The 27151-nt window shown below is 42.7% G+C and overlaps 1 protein-coding gene across 1 annotated transcript; it reads left to right on the forward strand.

The window, feature by feature from the left end:
* The first annotated feature begins 39 nt into the window (after positions 1–39).
* On the forward strand, positions 40–17960 carry frzb (frizzled related protein). The gene is made up of 8 exons (XM_034694425.1): positions 40–548; positions 7844–8092; positions 10339–10374; positions 10543–10602; positions 12327–12392; positions 14759–14963; positions 15182–15245; positions 15494–17960. Exons 1-8 carry the CDS (start codon positions 344–346, stop codon positions 15551–15553), a joined length of 945 nt encoding a protein of 314 aa, XP_034550316.1. The 5' UTR covers positions 40–343; the 3' UTR covers positions 15554–17960.
* Positions 17961–27151: the final 9191 nt, after the last annotated feature.

Consider the following 27151-nt stretch of genomic DNA (forward strand, 5'->3'; position numbering starts at 1 on the left):
GAGGAGGAGAGGGAGGAGGAGGAGGAGGAGGAGGGAGCTGTTGGAGGAGGAGGAGGTGGAGGAGGAGGAGAAGGGAGGGAGCTGTTGGAGGAGCAGGAGGAGGAGGTGGAGGAGGAGGAGGAGGAGGGAACTGTTGTTGGAGGAGGAGGGAGGAGGGAGCTGTTGGAGGAGGAGGAGGAGGGAGGAGGAGGGAGGAGGAGGAGGAGGTGAAAGTCTGAATAAGAAAGCAGCTCCTCCCGCCTCCTCGAGCTGCCTGCAGACCCGGACAGCAGAGAGGTCCCACTCCCTTCAGAACCTGGTCTCTGTGTGGATCTAAGTCTCCTGACTCCTCCGACCCTCCGTCATGCTGTCCCCGGGACTCTGTGTGTCCCTGCTGGCCTTGTCCTGCGCGCTGGGTCCGGCTGCGGTCCGGGCGGCGTCCTGTGAGTCGGTCCGGATCCCGCTGTGCCGGTCCATGCCGTGGAACATGACCAAGATGCCGAACCACCTCCACCACAGCACGCAGGACAACGCGGTGCTGGCCATCGAGCAGTTTGAGGGGCTGCTGGGTGAGTCTCCTGATCCGTGGGCTCATTATCCTCCAATTAATCCTCTCATGGACTCAGGACTCATTACCTGACAGGGACTGAGGAACTTAAAACTAAAGAAGAGTAACAAAAAGTGCTGTTAAAACTTTATTTCATAATATTTTATTTTCATATAGTCCTTTTAAAATTATATTAAATATCTACGTTTTTATTCTGAGGCTATAATTTGAATTTAGCATCAATTTATTGATTATGTTAAATCTCAAACTCCTTATTTATTCAATTTTAAATGTTATATTTTATAGAACACATAAAAGAAACAAAAAATCACTATGCAATAAAAAAACAACAACATTTAAATGGGACTGAAAATCTTTAAATTAGAGGACAATCCTGAACTCTTTGTAGATTTGCTGTTAGGGTAACAGTTTTTAAAATCTCCTGCAGCAGATACACATTTGAGCATACACCTGATGTCCCAGCATGCACCTTTTCTCACATGCATCCAAAAGCTAAGTCACAGCTCCCTGAACTACACCTGTACATCACCTTTGCATGAGCTGTACATTACTACCCACCAATTAATCCTCTAATGGACTCAGGACTCATTAACTGACAGGAACTGTTGAACTCCCTGATCATAAAACTAGTGAAGAGTACCAAAAAGTACTGTTAAAACTTCATTTTATTTTATATTTAATTTCATATAGTCCTGTTAAAAATATATTAAATATCTAGGGTTTTATTCTGAGGCTATAATTTGAATTTAGCATCAATTTATAATTTTTTTTGAATCTCAAATTCCTCATATATTCAATTTTAAATGTTTTATATTTTATAGAACACATTAAAGACAAAAAGAAGACACTATGCAATAAAAAAAAATACATTTAAATATTCCTGCAAATCTTTAAATTAGTATTATCTTAAATTTCAGGATAATATTGGACTCTTTGTGGATGTTCTGTTCGCTTAAAAGTTTTTAAAATCCCCCTAAAGTGAGTTATCACCTGCAGCAGATACAAATATGAGCGTACACTTGATGTCCCAGCATGCACCTTTTCTCACATGCACCCAAAAGTTAAGTCCCAGCTCCCTGAACTACACCTGTACATCACCTTTGCATGAACTGCACATCACCATCCGCCAATTAATCCTCCAATGGACTCAGGACTCATTAACTGACAGGGACTAATGAACTCCCTGAACATAACACTAGTGAAGAGTAACAAAAATTACTGTTAAAACTTAATTTTCTAATATTTTATTTTCATTTAGTCCTATTAAAATTCTATTAAATATCTGGATAAGTTCTAAGTTTTTATTCTGAGGCTATAATTTGAATTTAGCATCAATTATTTTATTTTTTTTAAATCTCAATCTCCTTATTTAATCCATTTTAAATCTTTTATATTTTATAGAACAAATAAAAGACACCAAAAATAACTATGCAATAAAAAAAACATTTAAATAGGACTGAAAATCTTTAAATTAGTATTATTTTAAATTAGAGGACAATATTGGACTCTTTGTAGATGATCTGTTCGGTTAAACGTTTTAAAATCACCCTAAAGTGAGTTATCACCTGCAGCAGATACAAATATGAGCGTACACTTGATGTCCCAGCATGCACCTGTTCTCACATACACCCAAAGTTAAGTCCCAACTCCCTGAGCTACACCTGTACATCACCTTTGCATGAACTGCACATCACATCAATACAAGATCAGTAGAGGTCAGTAGCAGTATCATCAAAGGGTGTTAAGTCCTCCTTTAGCATGCTGCAGCTGTAACTATCGTACCTGTGCATGTTCAGGTGAGATCAGGTGGGCCTTTATGTCACGCTGCAAACATCTCTGCAGGATTATGAGTCTGATCAGGACAGTTGAAGTTGAAGTAGAAACAACAGAGGTGCACTCCACATCTGAAAACCTGCACAAATAAGTCCACAATGAGAACTTTATTTTGGTCTGATTTGTTTAAACTTGACCCTGAAGTGACCTGGCTCAGCCCTGCATGGAGTTCTTACAGAGAGAGGATTCTTAACTGTTCAGCCCGCCTGAGAAACAGGAAACCTAAAACCATCGGTTCGTGTCGAGAGCATGGAAACATTTCTGTGGAAACATCATTCTGATTAGTTTACTTAGGAAGGGAAAACTTGGCTCCTGTAGCAGCCCTCAGTGATCGAGCAGTCTGATTTTGAAGGGTTGGTCTGAGTTACGGCCCTCTGCAGGTTTCTGCTCCGACTGCAGTCAGTCAGGCGCTCACGCAGGAGGAGCATCAAGTGCAGAAAATCACCCCACCTTATAAATAACAGGAAAACACTGCAGATCATCCCTCATCCTGTTTCATCCTCTGATTTCCCTCCTTGATCAACTGCTCCCTGCAGAACAAGACTAAATCTTTATTAAAGTTTCTCATCTTCATCACTTCTTCCCTCCTCTGCACTCCTCCAGTAGATGCATTTGGGATATAAAGATATTAAATTAGTAAGATTCATTGATATGACATGGAAGAATACAGAGAGAGGGAGAGAGAGGGAGAGAGAGAGAGAGAGAGGAGCTCTGTGTTCCAGAAAAACTTCCCTTAACAGGCAGAGACCTCAAACAGACTCAGACTCAGACATCTGCTAGGTCACCTAACAGTTTAAGGTCCATGTTCATATTCATGAAAACGATCCTCGTGCACATGGATGCACCAGAACGACGGAAACTCTAGTGCATATATGCCAGAGTTTGACGGCCTCTAAGCCTAGAGCAGCATAACTAAGACCTGGTCCAAGCCTGATCCAGCTCTAACTATAAGCTTTATCAAAAAGGAAAGTTTAGAGCCTATAAGTAGAGAGGGTGTCTGCCTCCCGGACCCTGTAGATGATTCCAAAGAAGAGTGTTCTGATAGCTGAAGGCTCTACCTCCCATACTACTTTTAGAGACTTTAGGTACCATGAACAGGCCTGCATGTTGGGAGCGTAGTGTTTTGGAGACTCAGGCCTCCTTCTAAAGAATAAAAATATTCCAAGATGATTAGATGATTCCAAAGAGGAGGGGCCTGATAGCTGAAGGCTTGACCTCCCATATTTTTAGAGACATTAGGTTCGATGAGCAGGCCTGCATGTTGGGGGGCTTGATGAATGAAGGCTTGACCTCCCATACTGTTTTCAAGACTCCGGCTTCCTTCTAGTGGATACAAATATTCCAGGATGATTAGATGATCACAAAGGAGAAATGTGATAAATGAAGGCTTTACCTCCCATACTACTTTGAGTGACCTTAGGTACGACGAGCAGGCCTGCATGTTGAGAACGTAGTCTCAGGTCTATTCTATACAGAACATAAGCAGTTAAAAAACAGAGGCTTGATAAATGAAGGCTTGACCTCCCATACTGTTTTCGAGACTCCGGCTTCCTTCTAGTGGATACAAATATTTCAAGATGATTAGATGATTCCAAAGGGGAGGGGCCTGATAGCTAAAGGCTCAACCTCCCATACTACTTTTAGAGACCTAATGTAAGACGAGCAGGCCTGCATGTTAGGAGCCTAGTGGGTCAGGGCTTTTTTATACAGAACATAAGCAGTTAAAAAAGAGGGGCTTGATAATTGATTTTTATCCTTCTAAAGGATAAAAATATCCCAGGATGATTGTATGATTCCAAAGGGGAGGGGCCTGATAGCTGAAGGCTATACCTCCCATACTACTTTAAGTGACCTTAGGGATGATGAGCAGGCCTGCATGTTGGGAACATAGTTTCAGGGCTTTTTCTTACAAAACACAAGCAGTTAAAAAAATTGGGGCTTGATAAGAAGGCTCGACCTCCCATACTCTTTCTGGTGACTTATGCCTCCTTCGAAAAGATAAATATTCCAAATGGTAGGGGCTTGATAAATTAAGGCTCTACCTCCCATACTAATTTTGTAGACTCAGGCCTCCTTCTAAAGGGTAAAGATATTCCTGGATGATTCCAAAGGAGAGGGGCCTGATAACTGGAGGCTCTAACTCCCATACTACTTTCTGCACACCCTGGGCACTATAAGCTCTTTAAGATATGATAACCAGCTAACTCTGACTGCTCTGATTTGCAGCCAGTCTTAAAACTGACCCTGGCATGCTGCTGTTCTCTCTTCAGTCTGAAACCTTTCTGTCCTCTTACACCAGCTGGCACAGAATGTGAAAACCTTTGTGTGGTTTTGATAAGCTGAGCTGATAATGCTGCAACTCTGCGACTCTGCACGTTCTGTCCACACACACTCCGTCAGTAAACTGAACTTATTTGACTCTTTTAAGTCTGGCTCCCATTTGACTTTTTAATCTCTGTGTCTCCCTCCATTGAGAGTAAATATTACAGACTTCCTGTGGTAAACTCTGAAGGGTATCAAGCTGTTCTCTCCTCTACATGTGTGTTCTGTTTGTTACCAGGTTTTGCATCTCATGTATGTTGATGGTGGGACCATAGACTTAATATGTGTAGATGTGACAGAATGCAGGCCGCAGGATCCTTCGCTCCAGGCCACCGCTTTCAACTTACCATAAATAAACCAACCACTTGGATAGATCGTCACAATATGTCTTTCAGATGACAGTAAATCCCAAGAACTCTCCTCCTCATCTAACTTATTTTCCAACAACACTTTGAACTCATATTTATGACTTCAAAAAGTTCAAAAACTTTAATGTCATTGGTTTGATTTTAGGTGCTGACATGATGAGCTGTGGCCCCTTTTAACCCACTTCATCTGGTGCATCATGGAGTCTAAATATATATATATTTTTGGGGCATTTTGGCCTTTATTAGATAGGACAGCTGGAGAGAGAGAGGAAACGTGGGGAGTAGAGAATGGGGGAAGACATGCAGAAAATGGTAGAGGCCGGGAGTCAAACCTGCAACCTCTGTGACAAGGACTGTAGCCTCTGTATATGGGGCGTGGCTTAGACTGCTAGGCCAACAGCACCCCAAAAGTCAAAATATTGAATAGTTGGATCCCTGCAGGAACCAAATACCCCAAAAAACAGATGCAATTTCCAAGAGCCTTAAATGCACGTCATGTTTTGTGCTGCATTTAAAATCTGAGCATGCTGAAACACCAAATACCTGCTCGACATTAACATGCAAGCATAAGCTCCTAGTCTTGGCAGATAAATTCAATCATAGATTGATTTTCTGTGTATAAATATGTGCCGCTGATTTAGATTTCTGACTTAACATTTTTTTAAGAGTCTCTAAATGCAGCTTCTTAATTTGGAGATATTTTAAGCATGTTTGTCTCCATTTTTACACACAAGTTAATAACTACATGCACTCAAAGTTTGTCCTCATGGATAGTTTGAAGACAGAAGAACCTTGAAGTATCATCATGGTGTAGAAATAGAATGAAGCCCTGCAGCAACAAAAGAAAAACTAAATTAAGTGTAAGAATAAAAATATCTAAGATATGATTACCCATGGTGCATTTCATGAGGAAAGTGCACTTCTTAAGCGTAAGTCTTCTAAGCTGTCCTGCAGTGAGTCCGCAGGTTAGATAACAGGATATAAGAGTCATCGCTGCTTCTTGGAGTTTCACTTGTTTTCGCGGTTCAAATGTCCTAAACTGTAATTTATTACGCAATGAGAAGGATGTGGACGGCTTCATTAACTCTGGCGATATTTCACGACACAAGCACGTCTGTCTTCAATCAAAATGTTAGGTTTTGGCTGAACTCGGGGCTCAGCTGAGGTCGGAAGAGTGAGGAGAGAAAATGCAGAGGCAAAGAGCTTTAACCAGAAAAATGTCCTTAATGAAAGACCTGCAGGCCAAAACCAGGAAGCAGTTTCAGGTCACGGGTTCAAAGTTTTTTCTGTGACTTCATTACGATGCCGCTCCGCCAAACCTCAGGCCCTCTCTGCAGGAACGGCTCTGATGTGAAGTTTGAGCTCTGACTGGATTCATCCCGTGTGAAACCTGCAGCAGGATGGAAGTCAGGAGACGTCCTGGGTGTGGTGAGCCACATCCACCGTGTCCTTCGACTTCTAACAGAAAACTTTCCTCAGATTGGAAGAGAAAAAACACAGAGACTGAAAATTCCTCCAGAGTTTGGCACAAAATCTGGATGGTTTGGAAATTCTTTTCCTGTTGCTTCGTTCCAAACAGAATTAGTTCAGCCATAGTTTGACCTCATGGTTTGATTTAAAGGTCAACTGTTGGAGAGAAGTGGATTCAACTTGTTTGTAAAGACTACACCCTATTTTTTAGATTTTTGAAAGCAAGGGAATCGGCTAATCTTGGATGGTATTAGAATCAGCGCATTGACTAGAGATTATATAAGTTGCAGACAGAGTGCTAAATCCAAAAAAAAGGCTCAAAAACTCAGATTTTTGTAGCTCTCATCACTCAAAACACCAAACAGTTTGCATACAGTACATATGCACATGCAAAGAACTGTGCTACACATTCAATCAATCAATCTTTATTTATATAGCGCCAAATCACAACAAATGTAATCTCAAGACTCTTTTGCAAACAGAGCAGGTCTAGACCACTCTATGTCAAATTATGAACAGAGACCCAACTTCAAGACAGGATGAGACTCAGTCTGACCCCACCTTAATCCACCATGAGCATTGCACCTCATAGTAGCAGCTAGTTACAGCAGCAAGGAAAAACTTCCTTTAACAGGCAGAAACCTCCAGCAGGACCAGACTCATGTTAGACACACATCTGCTGAGACCGTGTTGGGTCTGGAAAGAGGGATAGAGGAGATTAAGAGACAGAGAGAGCGGTGATAAGATGAGCAGCTTCGCCATAATCTTCCTAGTTTTCCAGAAGTTTGTTTCAGTTCACAGTTTTGAGGTCCTGGATTGAAGACATTGAAGTCCTAGATGTAGGGTTTGGAAACACAAGCCTCAGAAAACAGTGCAACACCAGGAAGGCAACCCAGCTTCCATTTTCTCACAGAAGACTCTTGAAGCCTCAGTCAGGAGGGTCTGCATCTTAAAATCTCAGCTTTATTACTGGTCCAAAGCAGGTCAAAGCACTACATTACCCATGAGCCTTAGAGGCAGCTGAGTGGTTGCACATTTAAAACACATCACCATGATGCTAAATCTATCCAAAGTTGACCCATGTTGTAAAAGCACATTCATTTAAAGCTTCAGATGTTGGAAAATATATGTAAACACATGTCCAAAAAAAGTTCCTGTTTCCCATTTTGAAAAGGAAACAGGATTTAGTTTATATTTCTAATCCCAGAAAGTTGAATTCAGCTGTAAAAGTTTTCTAAAGCTACTTCAGCTGACTCATAAAGTATGCTCCATAAGTGACCCACCTCTCTGTTCCTGCCTCCAGGTACTGGCTGCAGTCCGGACCTGCTGTTCTTCCTCTGTGCGATGTACGCTCCCATCTGCACCATCGACTTCCAGCACGAGCCCATCAAACCCTGCAAGGCGGTGTGCGAGCGGGCCAAGTACGGCTGCGAGCCGGTGATGAAGCGGTACAACCACAGCTGGCCCGACAGCCTGGCCTGCAGCGAGCTGCCGCTGTACGACCGCGGCGTCTGCATCTCACCCGAGGCCATCGTGAAGGCGGAGGGACCAGGTATCGATGCTTTCATCGTTTATAGAACTATAACGTTTATGATGATGTCATCCTGAGACAGCTGAGGAGTTATTATATCAGTCTCCTTATGAAGATACCTCAGGGATGTTGCAGAACATCCTTTATGGGATTCTGAGCCCAATCTTTTCCTTACCTACAAGGTACAGAAGCAGAGTGACTGTTCTGGTGTCATTTTTGGGGTTTTGATATTTAAAGCTTGGTTCAAAGGACTCCTGATACCAGAGCGACACATGATCCTGCAACATAATATAGACAGCATAAGAGAGAAGCATTGCATGCTGAAAATGAGCAAGTTCAACCAACAGTTTAAATTGTTCATGAAGGCTATTTGATGATGGTATGGGATCGGTGCATTTAAGCCATGGTACCAGAGATAATATATAAAAACCCATCTGTCCTGAAGCAGATCGTCGGCGGGTGACATATTGGAAATGCTGAACTCAACCTAACTTCATCTAAGCTAGAGTGAGGTAAAGAGCGGGCCTCTAGCCTCCTCGCTAACAGCTACAGTGTTCCCGCCTGTCAATCAAGTCAGCCACGCCCTTATTTGGGCAAAACTCCTAATGTTAATATCTTCAAAAATACAAAGTTATGAATAAATTCACCTCCTGTACAGTGTGTGCTGATAGAGAAATGAGCTACTCAGACCGAAGTCTTCTTTTGAACCAGGCTGTAAACATGTTTATTTCTGCCGTCTTCTTTGAATGGGTGTGTATGAGGTTTCCTGTGTTTCTGCAGCCAGCCTCTAGTGGACGGTCAATGAACTGCAGTTTTCAGCACTTACACATGGGCTTCATATTTTAAGAGCGGATGTTGCCGATTGATAAAAATGGATGCCATGTAAGCTCTTCTGCATTGAGGCCAAAAAAATTAGAGCTCCCTCTGCTGGCTGGCTGCAGTGTAGGTTTTAAGCCCCGCCTCCTTAGAGTTAACAGATGGGACAGAGGACGAAAATTAGAATACATGTCAATTAAATGTTTCTCACATGGTTTCAGTCACATTGTGCTGATTTATGTCCAGAAGTTTATTTTTAATTAGTTAATTAATGTAAAAGAAAGGGATGTGACATCATGATTGATAGCTCTGTTAACCAATGAGGCTCCTGCAGCACCAGATTATCAGATTAGAGGAGGAATGGTGACAGGAAATATAACAAACACTAACACAAGAGTCATTGAACTTTCGAAAACCATCAACTATGAATCTGTTCTGCCTGGACTGGACCCATCTGAGGGATTTTTGATGTTGTATTGGTGTGTTTTGGTTAGCATAGAGGGTGTGGCGTCAGTCCTGTGAAGTCAGGTGGCTTCAGTGCATGGTGTGGTTGCAGCAGCAGCAGAATAAGGCAGCGCCCATGGAGGAGTCTTTTGGCGTCAAAGCTCAGAATGGGTGGAAATGAACCACAGATGACTTTCTGTGAGTTTGTTTGAGTCAGAAGAAGTTCTTTCAGCTCCTGATTTTCTAATCACCTGTAAATGAATCACAGTTGCATGGGCGTGCATGCAGCAAACAGGCAGACTGTGACTTCTTTGGCTCTCTCTGTTCCCACCAGAGACAGACTTTTTAACAGAACCCTTCAGACAGCAGCACCACTGAAACTCACTGGAACACGTTGAGCTTTCCACCCTGCCTGAACCTCAGCAGATCAACAAATCACAGCGAGGGAAAATCCCCAGGCCCCGCTGAGCCGGGCCAGGCCGGGGCGGCTCGGAGATACGTGGGTGTATGGTTATGGAGGTCAGGGGGATTGAGATGGTCCAGGGCCGGTTTTGAAGAAGCAGAGGACAGTGAGGGTTTTATTGACTGTAAAACGAGTGGGCCGGCTGTATCAAGGAGCTCTTTGAGAAAGTCAGTGGGAGTGAAGTCGGAGGGGAAATGAGTCACGCTATCTGTTGGAAGGGGAGCAGAAACAAACTGCTGAGAGTAGAAACATGATAGAAAAAACACCATCGGGGCTCAGCAGAGCGGGGAAACTGCTTCCTGATGGTTTTCAACGGAGAGTGAAATAGACTGATCCAGGAGCAGCTTTCACACGGACACTTTCACAGGAGTTAACCACAAAGTTAAAGAAGTTTACCCTCCTTTCATGAACTTGTTCGCTCTGAACTCGATGTACCCTGATCCCCTGAAATAAGATTTGAATCCAGTCGGATTTACTCTGTGAGGACCAGAAAATACAACTTCTCTTTGCTGATGCTCACCAACGCCTTTCTGTCTCTCCTTAGATCCTTACTACCAGGATCCAGCCAGGTGTAACCCAGGTGAGGCTGCTCTTTCACCCTCTTTCTGCCTTGCTTTACATGTGGGCACCTTCATGTGCATGCCACACTGAGAAATAGACCACCTGGACAACAGTGGTAATAATGCACATCTGAACACAGTCTGGAAACCTGTTCCTAAAGAGCTGATCTCCTCTAATCCTCCAACAGAATCCAGTCCAGACTTTCCAATGGACTCCAACAACCTCCACTGCAGAGGACCAAATGGAGGTAACTTGTCTGCTCCCCTGTCTCTACCTCTGCTTCAGCTTCAGCTTCAGCTCCTCCTTCTTGCAGAGAATTGGCTTTCTGTGGACCAGCCATACATTTTTGCAGCTTTGTGCAGTTTGCTCTTGTTTTGCGTCTGATTGTAGAGATGAGCTGTCAGCATCTCCACTCTCTGCTGCACAGAGCTGCACTGTGCACTCTCATCCTGACGGAGCTCCATTCTGTCCACAAGGGGAGACTCTTTCAGCTGTTTATTATGAAGTTGTTGATGTGATACAAGCTCTACGGTACGTAGCAAAGCTTCCTTTGTGGAGTGAGACGACGAAGCAGCTCGATCGGATAAAAACTAGACCACCTCAAACATTTGGAAACGTGTACCCAGACTGATTTAACTCGGGTCATCCAGAGGTGGAACTGTGATGAACTCCAGAAAGTTTGCATGTCCCAGAAGTTATAAAAATGTCATGTGGTTATCACCAACTCTCAGCAGGTGGTAAACATATTGTTCTAATTTAGCGTGGCTGTTGGCGACAGTGTTCAGGAATTAAATTCCACCAGATCCGCGTCCGGTGCGTCTCAGGTCTGGATCTGATAGGTCTCTATTCTAGTCAATGTGTTAACTTCCACTGGATCTGCTCCGTTGCTTTTCGGCTGCGTCGCAAGATATGCAAGACTTCTATTTTCTCTGGATGCCGGAGCACGACGCATCAATCTCAACAGAGCAGATGGAGCGGGGACAGGAAGTCAGGTTTCACCAAAACAAAATGAAAACATCCGGTTAATTTTCAGAATAAAACACTCTGTGTTATCACCAGATCGTATTTCACTTAACTACAACAACAAACCAAAGTCATGATGAGCGGAGCCAGGCCTGGAGTCAACAGGTCAGAGGTTTTCAGAGGACCAGAAAGACCACATGGAGGAGGAGAAGAGGAGGAGAATCCTTGATTCAGGGATTGCTGAGGGGAAACATCGGTCACATGACTCCAGCTGTACACGAGAGAGCACGGAGCAGGACTGGACAAAGATCTGGTGGAAGCTCTACAGGCGGCCTTTGTCTCTGCAGCATTCAAGCTCTCAAAGTTCTAGGACCCAATGGCGTTACATCAGCGGCACCATTTATGCCATGTCTTGTTTACCTGGGACTACCTCTGTGTCTCTTGTGTGTTCATGTTTCAGATAAAGACCTTACCTCTGAAGCACCTTACTGTATTTTGAATATCAGTTAATGACGTCCCACGACGAGCTGCCTCCAAAATATCACCACCGCTAATATTCAGAATCAAACACTCTGTGTTATCACCAGATCGTATTTCACTTAACTACAACAACAAACCAAAGTCATGATGAGCGGAGCCAGACCTGGAGTCAACAGGTCAGAGGTTTTCAGAGGACCAGAAAGACAACATGGATGAGGAGAGGAGGAGGAGGAGGAGGAGGATCCTTGATTCAGTGATTACAGCGGGGAAACCCTCGGTCACATGACTCCAGCTGTCCGGAGGTCCTGCTCCGTGCTGCGTTCTGAAAACACAACCAGTGGGTGTTGACGGACGAGAGAGGACGGAGCAGGACCGCACGCGGATCTGGTGGAAGTCCCGTGTGTCTTTTGTGTCTTTGCACAAGTTCAGCCGGTGCAATCCTTTCTCAGCCTTTCAAAGAGCTGGAGTCAGACTGTATTTGCTTTCTGTTTTTAAATCTTGTGTGTTTTATTTGTTTGTCTGTTGCAGATCGCTGCAGATGTAAGAGCGTGAAAATGAGTTTGAGAACGTACCTGAAGAACAACTACAACTACGGTGAGGCATCTCAGCATCACTCATTTTATAAAACCTGCTGATTCTGTGAAATCATTGACACAATATTATCTATGGAGCATTAAATCCTGTCTCTTCACTCCTGCTGATCCCTCTGAGAACCCTTCACAGTCAGTCTGCAGCCGTCAGGAGGATCTCAGAGATATTCTTACATGTTTCTGTTTGCAGAGCTGATGCGATGTGTTTCACAAACCTGGTTTTAATGTTTGATGGTGGTTCAAGTATTGTATTGTATCTTAATTTCCAATCAGAGCTCCTGCTGCTACATGAGAGATAAGATCGGATCTTCTAAACAGTCTGTGTTTGACTCGTCTGAAGGCTTTACTGTGCTGCTGAATGAGAAACCTTTTTTATTATCCTGTGGATTCCTCCTCTCTGAGCTTTATTTCTCCTCATTGCAGGAAAGATTTTGGTTCGGAGGCATTTAGGTTACTTAGATTAAATCAGACACGCTAATGCTAAAAAGGCTTTTCCAGATGATTCCTGTGCACAGGCACGATTTGGCGAATCCAGCAGAGATTTCCATGAGGACGTCTTGAGCTCTCTGATGCCTCTGGCCACAGAATCCATTTGGGGAAGATTTCAGATTCTTTCCAGCCGTCATAAAAACAAGAGCTCACTTTAGAAATATTCGGATATAATTGAGGAGTTTAGTGAAGCACGGTGGCATGACAGAGTGAACAACAAGGTGGTCTTCAGGATTTCACCGCTGGCTTCTTTAGAAAGCTCTTCATTATTTTCTGCTCTTTGTCTGCAGCCTGTAAGCTCACGCTGGAAGAATGCGTTTAAGGAGCTTTTAGGGACAAAATCAGCCAAATATCTGTTTTTAACAATAAAGGGTTTGACTCTTTTCCTGCTGCTGTTGGGCAACCTGGATAGTTTCACCAATTACCCAGAAAGCACTGTTTACTACACTGCAGAGACAGATACAGATGGATCTTAATACTCTCAAGCTGAGGGTGTCCCATTTAAATTGTTGAACAAGTTAGGCCAGATTAAAAACCATCCATCAATTTTCTTCCACTGATCCAGGGTCGGTCCGCTGTGGCAAGTCGACCCAGACATCCCTCTCCCCATTAATGTTTTCCACCTTGGAGGATCTCAAGGTGTTCCCAAGCTAGATGGGATATATAATCCTGCAGGTCTAGACCGTACTCTATGTTCTATTATCAACAAAGACCCAACATCAAGACCGGATCAGATCCAGTCCCCTCTTCCAGACAGGACTCAGTCTGATCTCATCTTAATCCACCATGAGCAGAGCACTTTGCAGCATTTAGCAAGTTACAGTGGCAAGGACAAACTTCCTTTAACAGGCAGAAACCTCCAGCAGGACCAGACTCATGTTAGACACACATCTGCTGAGACCGTGTTGGAGAGAGGGATAGAGGGAGATGAAGAGAGAGAGAGATGATAGTGGGGAGACGGATAGTAGTAGTTGTAGCAGCTGGAGTCTGGACCACGTCCACAGCAGCAGAGATCCAGAGGAACCTACGAGACAAGGGAGCTCAGGGACTCCAGAAAGGTCTAAGAAAAGAGAGAAGAGAGGGAGACCAGAAGAAAGAAAAAGAGGAGAAGAAATGGTGAAGGAAAGGATAGAAGGAAAGGAGGGGATGAGAAAAGGAGACATAAAGGATGAAGAAACATGGAAAGAAAGAAAGCAAAAAGGAAGACAAAGGAAGAAAGAGAAGTGAAGACAGAAAGAAAGAAAGAAAGAAAGAAAGAAAGAAAGAAAGAAAGAAAGAAAGAAAGAAAGAAAGAATGAATAAAAGAAGGAAGGAAGGAAGAAAAAAGAGAAAGAAGTAAAGAAAGTAGGAAAGAAAATAAAGAAAGAAGGAAGAAAAGAAAGGATGAATAACAGACCCCAAAAAGGAATCTACAGCAGAGATCCAGAGGAACCTACGAGACAAGGGAGCTCAGGGACTCCAGAAAGGTCTATGGTTAGTAACTTTAATGGGACAGGAAGAGTTAAAGTGAGAGACAGGCAGAGAGAGGAGAGAGAGGGAAAGACAGGATCCCAGTCTAAGCCTATAGCAGCATAACTAAGACCTGGTCCAAGCCTGATCCAGCTCTAACTATAAGCTTTATCAAAAAGGAAAGTTTGAAGCCTACTCTTAAAAGTAGAGAGGGTGTCTGCCTCCCAGACCCTGACTGGTAGATGATTCCAAAGGAGAGGGGCCTGATAACTGAAGGCTCTACCTCCCATACTACTTTTAGAGACTTTAGGTACGATGAGCACTTGAACTGGTTCTGAACATCCAAAGACAGAGAGACTCTCTTTCTGGAAGAGGAGGTCAGTGAAGTTAGAGTCCAGATTTCCTCTGTATGCTGACGACTCTCTCCTTCAGTGATCAAAGCCAGGGTGAGGGAGGTGAGGAATCGCGGTCTGGAGCCCACAGCCGTGGTGGAGGTGAAGGAGGTGCTGAAATCCTCTCTGGTCAACATTCCCAAAGAGACACACACGCTGTACTACTCCTCCTCCTGCCTGTGTCCTCCTCTAACTCCTGGGGAGGAGTACCTCATTATGGGCTACGAGAACGAGGAGACGTCCAGGTAAGAGCGGCTCCAGGAAACAAGACCTGTAAACTTAAAGTCTAGATATATCAGATTACCTCATCCGTAGTTGAACCAGGTGTTTGCCATGAGTAATAAATCAAGCGTTCTCACCTTAATGAAGGGCTAATGCTTGTTTCCCCGACACTTAATGGCCTTAATTCCACGTTTACTTTGGTAGACCCTGCACAAACCTCACTCTGTGCTTGTGGTTGCAGGTTGCTCCTGATTGACGGCTCCATTGCTCAGCGGTGGAAGGACAGAATGGGCAGGAAGGTCAAGGTGCGGTTCACATCCAAACGCTCGCACTCAGACAGCAGCAGTTCTCTTGACAGCAGGGTTAATCCTAAAAGAAAAACATGTTGATGGTTTCAGGGGTTGCATTGCATGTTGTTTTCTGTGTAAACACACCTGCAGCGGCACAAGTGGAGGCCATTTATGCTGATTTTGATTAGTACTGAATGTTTCTGCAGCCTGTGCATGGAGTTAAAGAGAGTTTGACTCAGAGTTTGTTGTCTGTGTTTCTGCAGAGATGGGATCAGATCCTGCAGGGCAAAGGACGAGCGAATCAGCGCCGGAATCGCCACTAAGACCTGATCCAGTGTGTGTGTGTGTGCGTGTGTAATGGTGTGTGTGTTGCGCATGAGGTGTGTGTAGATATTGCACTATGACAGGATGTTGTAGCTGAATCTAGTTCATCTCTTCATCAGTCAGACTGTTTGAAGTCTGATTTTTGTCTTTTATTTTCTTTGCACAAACATTAAGTAGTGTGCGTTTAGAGTGTGTATGCATGTGTGTGTGTTTTTAAATGAGTGAGTGTGTGATAGTGTGTGTGTGTGTGTGTGTGTGTGTGTGTGTGTGCACTTAAAGCACTCAGAAAAGACTAGAGAAGGGATGTAGCTTCAGAGCTGTAGTACTAAACCTACACACAGCCTTACAGTATATTACAGTACCACCTTTTTTTGGACTTGTTTCTTTTCCGTGGCGGCCATCTTGGCGGTCACAGCTTGCAATAATCCTGGATGTGTCTGTGGTGATGTGATGGAGGACATTTTAATGATACAAAAGCCATTTGACTTGGACATTTTGGACTATGATGGATCTGTCGCCTTAACTCTTCTGCAGTGTGCAGAAAAAGAAAGAAGAAAATTCACGTCTTCTGCAGACACGACCAAAGCAACAGGAGCAGCAGGAGCAACAACATCACCTGCAGCCTGAGCAACAACAACAGCATGAAGGAGCAAGAGCAACAGCAGCAACTTCTTAATCATCCAAGGGCCTTTGACCGTCATCACAACAGAGAGGCGGACACCTTAATGCAGCTGTGTTCATCAAAACTTCTACTTTGGTGAAGGTTTCCTGGACCAGGCTTCAAGAACTAGTCTGCAGACGTCTTTATTGACTCAAACTGAGGCTTTATGAAGGCCATCATTAATAATCAGACTCTACTCTGAGATATTTTCTTTTATCTTTTCTTGTACTTGTAACTTTTAACAGTTGTAATCCGCCAGTTTTGGTCAGGCCATGTTAAATACATCATGTGACATTCAGTGTGTTGTTTGGATGGTTGATGCATTTTCTGTTGTGGGCTGATGTTGTGGGGAAAGAGGTATGGCAACACATCTTCTTAAAGCGACACCAAAATAGTCCTGTAACAGCGGCTTTTACACTTAAGGGGGAAAAAAACAAAGAGACACTTCAACTTTATCCTGTCAAGACTGGATGTTGAATTGTTCTATCACCAAGTGTTCATATTTGGGACGTTTTGAAGCGACTAATTTCCTTGTTTGGACAGAAATTTGAATTCAAACTAACCTACAAGTCTGAAGATAAGAAAACACACCAAAAACAGCTGATATTGAGCACAATTTATTCAACACATGACCACAAAGTCTGCAGGGAAACATGTCAAATTGGTGTGCAGAGTGTGTCTAAGGTTAGCAGAGCTAGCACCCCCATGCAGGTTAGAGTCCTCATGCCTGTGCTGGTTCCTCATTGTTCTGGTGGAGTGGTTATATGTCAGTTTAACCAGACGCAACTTTATCTACATACACTAGATCAACATACTGACAAACCACACTGCGCTACAAGATGACATCATCATCTGTGCTTGTTTACATCCAGGTAGTTGAGCTTTGGAGTGTTATGGCTGCAGCCCTTAACCAGAGCTGCAGCCCCAGCTAGTGGCGGTTTGAGGTTTTGCAGGTTATACACAACATATGAACAGCATATCGGGCCTGCATAATACAAATATTGAGAATTTGTTTAACTGGTTGTTGAGGTGCCGACTAGCGAGTGTGACGACCTTAAGAAAGTCTGCTAAAGGGCCTTTTCCCAGCAGGCGTTTGGACTCATGCTGTCACGCACTTGTAACGCTGCAAAACACAAACATGAATTTGATTTTGCTCAACTGGTTTGGAGAGAAGAGGACTAAACTCATTAAGTCTAGTTTGAGTTGATGATGTATACATGGCTGTCATCTGCATATTGAGATGAAGAAGTTGGTGAAGTTGTCTCAGTGAAGAGAGAGAGGGATATTAGTGGTGAGACGGATAGTAGTAGTTGAGGCAGCTGGAGTCTGGCACTTCAACAGCAACAGGTCGTCAAAAGCAGAGATCCAGAGGAACCTACGAGACAAGGGAGCTCAGGGACTCCAGAAAGGTCTATGGTTAGATGTGAAGTTGTCTCAGCCAGGTAACTCTGGAAACCTTGACGGTGCAGAAGTGAACCAGCAGCCCAAACATCAGGAACCTGAATCCAGAGCAGCTACACTGAGTCTGCACTTGTCTAATGTGTTGTCAGGATGTGTCTCCTAATGTTCCTTTTCTGTTCTCGTGTTTTGTTTCGCTCTCTGATAGACGCTCAGTTCCTCCATAATCACAGGAGCTGTCCATGTAAACACACTAACACTCAACACGACTTTAAACTGTACTAACACTCTGATATTTTGATCTCTGGGCTCGTCACAGCAATAATAAACATGAATTTAGACCACAACGGTGACGTCTGTGTGTGTGTTTATCTTACACCAATTGTGCAACTTCTTCAGTCTAATGAGAACGAGCTGTACAGCTTTAGACCTTTAAATCAGGGTAATTATTAACACAGGTGGGGATTTTAAGTAAACATTGTATGTACTTAAAGGTTAAGTGTGAAGAAATGGGAACATTTAGCAACATAGCAGTCAGACTGTAGATTGAAACCCTCCCCTGCTTATACCTCCTGTTGGTGAAGCTACGGTGGCCTTTAAGGACAAGAAGCTCCTTTAATGTATGATAAGATAAGATCCTCCTTTATTCGTCCCACAACGGGGAAATTCATGGAGTTACAGCAGCAAACAAGAAGGTGTACAGAACAAGAATATATATAGAAAAGAAATGTCCATCAAAGACGACAGATTGGCCATAATTCTCCTGTCAGCCACCACCTCCACAGGGTAATATGATAAGTAGTATCCTCCATTTGTCAAGTTGTAGCATCAATGAGTACAAATTATTTTGTACTACTATACTTCTGAGGTCTGTCATCCTCAGGACTGAAATGCACACACTCACTTTGATTTTAAATTGCACTATAGCAAAGTTTTTGCACTGTTTCAATACTGTATTTTATCATTTTTATTAGCTTACTCTTTTTAAAGGTGACATATCATGCAAAATTGACTTTTTAATGGTTCTCTACCTGAAATATGTGTCCCTGTCTACAAACCCCCCGAGAATGAAAAGAATCCATTCTGCCCCTGTTCTGATTTCTCCACCTTTCTGTAAATGTGTGTGAAACGAGCCGCTTCAGACTTCCATGTTTTTGTTACGTAACAACAATATCCGGTCTGTAACAGGAAGTCAGAGCTCGGAGCTTGTTCAGCCCATAGACTGTATAAAATACAACTCAACCCCTCCTCCGTTTTTCATTACCTGTACACATGTGCTAACAAGGAGCTTAGGAGGGAGGCATGCTAGTTGTAGGCTGTCTTAATAAACACAAAGGGTCGGTTTTACTCCCCACGTCTGCAGATTTGAAGATCTAGTGGATGATTTTTATTTATCATGGATAAGTGCTAGCGCTAGTTAGCATAGCCACATAGCTACATGTTCGTAGCTGTGTACCAAGACACACGTCGACATACTGACAAATAAAACAACAAGAAACACTAAATCTGTGACCAATGGTTCAGAAAGGTCCTGCTGCAGGTGCCCTCTCCGTCGGGATCAGATTCTGGATCAGATTCAGAGGGTTGAAGTAATGCGGGTCTGTGAGCAGCCGTGTATATTCAGCCAACATATAAACATTAGATCAACGTGCTGGAGAGCCGAGGCCACATCCACTTCCTGAGGGGGCGTGGCCAGAGAGAAAACAGACTGTTCTGAGGAGGACTGAAGAAGAGAGCTTTTCAGGCAGACCAAAATCTGATTTCAAAGTGTTTTTTTGAGCATAAACTTTAAAGACATGTTTTGGGGACCTCTTAGACCAATATATGTTGATGAAAAAACCATGATATGTCACCTTTAATTTTAACTTATCTTTTTCTAGCTTTCCTACGTTTATCTGTTGTTGTCGTTGCTATGGTCTGAGAGAGACACATAATATCAAATCTTCTGTATGTCTGATGCATACTGCAGTTTTTGACAATAGAGAAGACTTTGACTTTGACTTTGACTTTGTCCTCCAACCGGTGCATTTCCCAAGACCACTCACTAAATACAAAAACACGTACGTCCATTCTGAGTTACTGCAGAAACACAGCGCTGAAAGATGGCGGCCTCCATGGAAAGGGACGGTGTTTTTCCCTCCTGTATGAAAGCACTCTGTTCTCATAGGGAACAAAACACTCAGTCTAGTGTTGAATCAATCAATCTTTATTTATAAAGCACCAAATCACAACAAATGTTCTCCTCAGACTCTTTCCAAACAGAGCAGGTCTAGACCGTACTCTATGTTCTATTATTAACAAAAGGCGTTTTTCGACCGCAGGAACTACAGTACATGTGCTTTGACTGGAGGAACCAGGGTCTAAATTTAGTTCAGGGGTAGTTAATCCTGGGAATGCATGCTAGTTTAGTTTTTTATTAAGATTTCAAAATATTATTTAATATTTTTTTTCTCCACATGTCACTGGCCTGATTTGCACAATCTAACCGGGACTTCAATGGGGGCACACGGACCTTTTAGTTCAGGGTAAGACTAAAAGACCACTGAACTCTTGGTCGAAATGCAGCTAAAGACCCAACATCAAGACCGGATCAGATCCAGTCCCATCTTACAGACAGGACTCAGTCTGATCTCATCTTAATCCACCATGAGCAGAGCACTTTGCAGCATTTAGCAAGTTACAGTGGCAAGGACAAACTTCCTTTAACAGGCAGAAACCTCCAGCAGGACCAGACTCATGTTAGACACACATCTGCTGAGACCGTGTTGGAGAGAGGGATAGAGGGAGATGAAGAGAGAGAGAGATGATAGTGGGGAGACGGATAGTAGTAGTTGTAGCAGCTGGAGTCTGGCACGTCCACAGCAGCAGAGATCCAGAGGAACCTACGAGACAAGGGAGCTCAGGGACTCCAGAAAGGTCTAAGAAAAGAGAGAAGAGAGGGAGACCAGAAGAAAGAAAAAGAGGAGAATAAATGATGAAGGAAAGACAGAAGGAAAGGACGGGATGAGAAAATGAGACATAAAGGATGAAGAAAGAAAGAAAGAAAGAAAGAAAGAAAGAAAGAAAGAAAGAAAGAAAGAAAGAAAGAAAGAAAGAAAGAAAGAAAGGAAGGAAGGAATGAAAGGAAAAAGGAATAAAAGAGAGAGAAAGAAGTAATGAAAGAAAGAAGGAAAGAGGAGAAAAGGAATGAAAGGAAAAAGGAATGAAAAAGGGAAGGAAGAAAAAACAGAAAGAAGTAAAGAAAATAAAGAAGGAAGGAAGGAATGAAAGGAAAGAGGACTCAAGGAGAGAAAGAAAGAAAGAAAGAAAGAAAGGAAAAAGGAATGAAAGAAAGAAGGAAGAAAAAATAAAAAAGAGAAAGAAGTGAAGAAAGTAAGACAGAAAATAAAGAAAGAAAGGATGAATGACAGACCCAAAAAAGCAGGCAGAAACCTCCAGCAGGACCAGACTCATGTTAGACACACATCTGCTGAGACCGAATGTGCAGGTATGGTTGCCTATGTCTTAATCAGCTTGTAGTTACACATTGTCCACTAGATGATATTCCAATGTAACAGACAGCAGCAGATAGGTCGCCTGTTTGGGGCTTTTAATCATCTATTAAAAGGGCCAAGGGAAGAGTGTTTCCATCGTCTGTCAATGAACACTTGACGTCAAGATTGTAACTTCAAATCATTTATTCAGAAAAAAACTCAGTTTAATGTTTGATATAAAAACAGAGTGATAGAAATCTACATCACAGATTGAAACTAGAAGAGAGGAGCTGAACCTTCAGACCTCACTGATGGGAGTGAAGTTTGTTTAACAGAACAGGGCAGTAGCATGAACACACTCAGTGTGTGTGTGTGTGTGTGTGTGTGTGTGTGTGTGTGTGTGTGTGTGTGTGTGTGTGTGTGTGTGTGTGTGTAGGCGTGCTTCCAGTAGTCCCTGCCTGCTAATTTCCAGCCGTGTTTTCTCAGCTGCAGTTTCCATGAGAGGGGAGAGAAAATGTTTTCATAGATTTACTGCTATTACACCTCCTTATCCCCCTCTGCTTCCCTCTCTCTCTCCCTCTCTCTCCCTCTCTCCCCCTCTCTCTCCTCCAGTCCACGTTGACTTCAGCTGACTGCCTGACTGAAAACACACCTGGTGTTGGTATAAGGTGAAGTCTGTTCCTTCAGGCTGAGTGCCTCTATTCATGTTCCCGAGTGCTGACACAGCAAACAGTCGCACACACTGAATATTTTCATACTGACTGACCTCGCTGAAAGAAGTTAAAGATGCATCAAGTGATTTTTCAACACCAGAGGGCAGGAAGTGGAAAAAACACAGGAGCCTCCGTGGACTATATTTATCTCACTGAGCTCTGCAGACTAACGCAACGACAGAAAATAATAAAAACAGGAATTATGCTCGTTCTGGTGAAATTCACTTTGTGTTGAAAGTAGTTTCATCAAATCCACTTTAACCTCCACTTGATTCAACTCCTCTCTGTGTTGTTGCCCTAGTTCTCAGACCTTTCACGGGCATTTTGGCCCTGATCGGGTCCAACATATTCAGGTGTTAGAGCTCTTTTTCGTTTCCTGCATTCTTTGTTTTATAGCCAAGGTTTTGTCCAGCGCTGTAGGTGTCATAGCCTTTGTTTGGTCCAATAAAGTTGGTGTTTCAGGTCTGGTTTGTTCAGTATTCTTTGGTATTTGAGCCTTAGTTTGGTCCAGTATTTTTCAGGGGTTTAAGCCCTCATTTTCTCTTGAATTCATTGGTGTTTTAACCCTGTTTGGTCCAGTACTCTTTAGTGTTTTAGTCCTGGTTTAATCCAGCTCTCCTTGGTGTATTACCTCTGTTTGGTCCAGCACTCTTTAGTGTTTTAGTCCAGGTTTAATCCAGCACTCCTTGGTGTTTTAGCTCTGTTTGGTCCAGTACTCTTTAGTTTTTTAGTCCTGGTTTAATCCAGCACTCCTTGGTGTTTTAGCTCTGTTTGGTCCAGCACTCTTTAGTGTTTTAGTCCTGGTTTAATCCAGCACTCCTTGGTGTATTAGCTCTGTTTGGTCCAGTACTCTTTAGTGTTTTAGTCCTGGTTTAATCCAGCACTCCTTGGTGTTTTAGCTCTGTTTGGTCCAGTACTCTTTAGTGTTTTAGTCCTGGTTTAATCCAGCACTCCTTGGTGTATTAGCTCTGTTTTGTCCAGTACTCTTTAGTGTTTTAGTCCTGGTTTAATCCAGCACTCCTTGGTGTTTTAGCTCTGTTTGGTCCAGTACTCTTTAGTGTTTTAGTCCTGGTTTAATCCAGCACTCCTTGGTGTTTTAGCTCTGTTTGGTCCAGTACTCTTTAGTGTTTTAGTCCTGGTTTAATCCAGCTCTCCTTGGTGTTTTAGCCCTGTTTGGTCCAGTACTCTTTAGTGTTTTAGTCCTGGTTTAATCCAGCACTCCTTGGTGTTTTAGCTCTGTTTGGTCCTGTACTCTTTAGTGTTTTAGTCCTGGTTTAATCCAGCACTCCTTGGTGTTTTAGCTCTGTTTGGTCCAGTACTCTTTCGTGTTTTAGTCCTGGTTTAATCCAGCACTCCTTGGTGTTTTAGCTCTGTTTGGTCCAGTACTCTTTAGTGTTTTAGTCCTGGTTTAATCCAGCACTCCTTGGTGTATTAGCTCTGTTTGGTCCAGTACTCTTTAGTGTTTTAGTCCTGGTTTAATCCAGCACTCCTTGGTGTTTTAGCTCTGTTTGGTCCAGTACTCTTTAGTGTTTTAGTCCTGGTTTAATCCAGCACTCCTTTGTGTTTTAGCTCTGTTTGGTCCAGTACTCTTTAGTGTTTTAGTCCTGGTTTAATCCAGCACTCCTTGGTGTATTAGCTCTGTTTTGTCCTGTACTCTTTAGTGTTTTAGTCCTGGTTTAATCCAGCTCTCCTTGGTGTTTTAGCCCTGTTTGGTCCAGTACTCTTTAGTGTTTTAGTCCTGGTTTAATCCAGTACTCCTTGGTGTTTTAGCTCTGTTTGGTCCAGTACTCTTCAGTGTTTTAGTCCTGGTTTAATCCAGTACTCCTTGGTGTTTTAACCCTGTTTGGTCCAGTACTCTTTAGTGTTTTAGTCCTGGTTTAATCCAGCTCTCCTTGGTGTTTTAGCTCTGTTTGGTCCAGTACTCTTTAGTGTTTTAGTCCTGGTTTAATCCAGTACTCCTTGGTGTTTTAGCCCTGTTTTGTCCTCTACCCTCTGGTGCTCTAGTCCTGATTTGATCCAATATTCAGAGGCTTTTTTGATCTTGTTTGGTCCAGTATTCAACATAACTCTTTCCCTGGTTTAGACCAACATTGTCCAGTTTCTTAGCCCCAGTCTGGTTTAATGTTGACAGGTGTTTTAGGTCTGGGTGGGTCATATTCCATTCTATTCCATTCCATTCTGTTTATCTACAGCTTTAATTGTTTTTTTTAGATCTGGTTGGATCCAGTACTCCTTGGTGTATTAGCCATATTTTGTCCTCTTCCCTCTGATGCTCTAGTCCTGATTTGATCCAATATTCAGAGGCTTTTCCAATCTGGTTTGGTCCAGTATTCAACGTCATTCTTTCCCTGGTTTAGATCAACATTGTCCAGTTTCTTAGCCCCAATCTGGTTCAATGTTAACTGGTGTTTTAGATCTGGTTGGGTCCTATTCCATTTCTGTACATTCCATTCTATTCCAATCCATTCTGTTTATCTACAGCTTTAATTGGTGTTTTAGATCCAGTTGGATCCAGTTGGATCCAGTCAACTCTGGTTTGGCCCAGTTTATATTGATTTAATGTTTTTGGTGTATTAGCCCTGTTTTGTCCAGTACCCTCTGGTGCTCTAGTCCTGATTTGATCCAATATTCAGAGGTGTTTTTTATCTTGTTTAGTCCAGTAATCAAAGTCATTCTTACCCTGGTTTTGACCAACATTGTTCAGTGTCTTAGTCCCAGTCTGGTTCAATGTTAACTGGTGTTTTAGGTCTGGTTGGGTCATATTCCACTCCATTCATTATATTCCATTTTATTCTGTTCTATCCTGTTTTTCTACAGTTTTATTTGGTGCTTTAGATCTGGTTGGATCAAGCTAATCATTGATTTCTTCAGCGTTGATTTGGTCTGACCCTGGTGTATGTATTTTGGTTTCCTCTGTAGTCATCAGTGTTGTTGTTTTGGTTTAGTCCAGTAATGTGTGGTGCTTTGGCCCTGGCTTTATCCAATATTCAGTGGTGGCTTAGCTATGGCTTGGTTTAGTTGTAATTGGTGTTTTTGCCCAGCTTTGCTCAAATACTTGCTAAAAGTCCAGCATTCACTGGTGTTTTCAGGCCTGGTTTGGTCTGTGTTATAGTTGCTGTTAATCAACATTTGCAGCTGTTGTTAAAACCTTTTTTGGACCAATATTGGCTGTTTTTGACAACTTATCCCCCAAATCTCTCATGCTTTCACCAGGATTTTCTGCAGTCTAATCTAGAATCTCATCTTGGCTTTGGTTTTGGGTGTTTTAGTCCGGCATCAGTGAGACCTTGTTAGGTCCAGTATTCTCTTGTGTTTGGACCAAATATTTAAAAGTGTTATTATCCTGGTTTGGTGAATTATTCACTTGTGTTATCGCTCGCCTCCTTCAGTACTCTCAGAGGATTTAGTCACATTCTCAGGTTTTTGACTAATGGTGTGTTGCAGTATTTTCTGGTGTTTCTGCCCTCAATGGTCCGATGTTTGTTGCTGTATAAGTTGTGTTCAGGTTGTTTTTGGCTTGGTGTTTTCTAGTGTTTAGGCTCCGGTCTTGTTCAGTGTTTTGCTCTTGTTTAGTCTGATATTTAATGCTGCATCACCATCAGTTTGGTTCAGTATCAAACTCATGTTGGTGCATGTTTGCTGTGATCTATGCCCTTGTTTGTTTTCCTATCCTGTGAATCTTGTAGCCCTGTTTCAGTCCAGTATTGCACAATGTTTCCACACATTTTTTGCCCTGCATTGTTTGAGCTGTCCAGAGAAAAGCATTGATCAAATTTAAAAAACAAAAATCTTATTGTTTATTAATTTAGCTGCTGACATGAAAAGGTTAAAACATTCACAGATCTGGTGGGAATTTCCTTTGTGCGTTAATCATCGTGATCAGCGCTCCCTCCAACTCAAACACGCACAGCCAAAGCTCCAACAGTCCAACACACAGAGCGATTTTAACCTGACGTCATCATGCAAACACACACACACGCACACACACAGTGTATACCAGGTTGGTTCCCACAATACCTCAGCCAGTGTTTGTCCAACTTGCTGCTCCATTTCACATCATGAAACAATAGAACGCACGCACAGTAAGTGGTTCCAGTGGTTTATGGAGCAGTGCTGCGTCAATGCTGACCTCCAACTGCCCACAAAACAGAGCGAGGGTGAGGAGGGGGGAGGGAGGGGGAGATATGCCCTGCTCGAACAATATTAAGAGGTGGAAAGTACGTAAGGTCATTTAGTTAATTACAGTGTTAGATCACCTTTTTTTTTTTAAGTGGTGGAGGTTTTTCCTTGTGAGAATTTCTGCTTTCTACATTTTCATACTTATTTATTCTGGAAACAGAAAAAAAGACACTCAAAGTGAAACCGTGCAAATGAATAATCAAGTTTACACCATTTTCCTCTGATCAAATAATTATTGAAAACAGAAGGGAAATTGTGCAACACTGATGTTTTGACATATTTCATGTAGTAGCTTACAATAAATCATACTCAGGAGTTTGCTCAAAGAATAACAGTATTCCTGATTGTAGTATCTTAACAACTGTTGTGTGTATTCCCGAGATAGACTGTATAAAACACGGACGTACTCTCAGTGACGTCCCCACTGGTTTCAGAATCAGAATCAGAAATACTTTATTTATCCCAGGGAGGGAAATTCAGTCCTTACAGTTGCTCTATACCCAATAAGTTATACAATAAGCTATGTAGAAAACAGAATAAAGTAGAAGTAGTTGAAGTAGAGTTTCAAAGCTATTTCCATACCCAAAATTTTGACCCAACCAAACGTTCAGTCGACCCAGCATGAGACAAAGAGGTGGGACTGAGTCAGGCCTGTAGCCTCAACAGTCATGCAGACGATTATGCAAAACTTTTCACCTTTACATCTTCAAAAATGATGAGCTTGAACAGCATGTATGAGAAATAAGCAACTCAGACCAAAATATTGTCTTTTTCTTGTTTTTTAAATTAAAAATTAAATTAAATTTTTGGCATTTTGTCTTTATTTTTTAAGACAGCTAAAGAGATAATACATGTGAGGATTCGTGAGGGGGAAGACGTGCAGCAAAATGAGTCAAACTATTTTTATGTACCAGGCTGGGAACCATAGACTGTAAATAAAAATGGACAGCGTTGCTCCGCCTCTTCCCGTTGTACGGTTCTGAAGCAAGCGGCAACCTCCAGTCTAAAAATATGAGTCCAATGCGGAAGTGTTAAAAGCTGCAGTTCATCGAGGATCCGCTTGAGGCTGGCTCCGGAAGTACCGGAAGTCACATACACATGAATGGGGAAAAGACGATCTTTGCAGCATTAATAAACATGTTTACAGCCTGGTACAAAAGATGAGTGTAGTCT

The sequence above is a fragment of the Notolabrus celidotus genome, chromosome 10, assembly GCF_009762535.1.
Source record: "Notolabrus celidotus isolate fNotCel1 chromosome 10, fNotCel1.pri, whole genome shotgun sequence".
NCBI classification, from domain to species: Eukaryota; Metazoa; Chordata; class Actinopteri; order Labriformes; family Labridae; genus Notolabrus; species Notolabrus celidotus.

What these genes read in the sequence shown, in the direction of transcription:
- frzb (XM_034694425.1), top strand. Translation starts at nt 344, where the DNA reads ATGCTGTCCCCGGGACTCTGTGTGTCCCTGCTGGCCTTGTCCTGCGCG. An exon ending in TCCAGCCAGGTGTAACCCAG is followed by an intron (nt 10,375 to 10,542) that starts GTGAGGCTGCTC and finishes ATCCTCCAACAG; the next exon opens with AATCCAGTCCAGACTTTCCA. An exon ending in CTGCAGAGGACCAAATGGAG is followed by an intron (nt 10,603 to 12,326) that starts GTAACTTGTCTG and finishes TGTCTGTTGCAG; the next exon opens with ATCGCTGCAGATGTAAGAGC.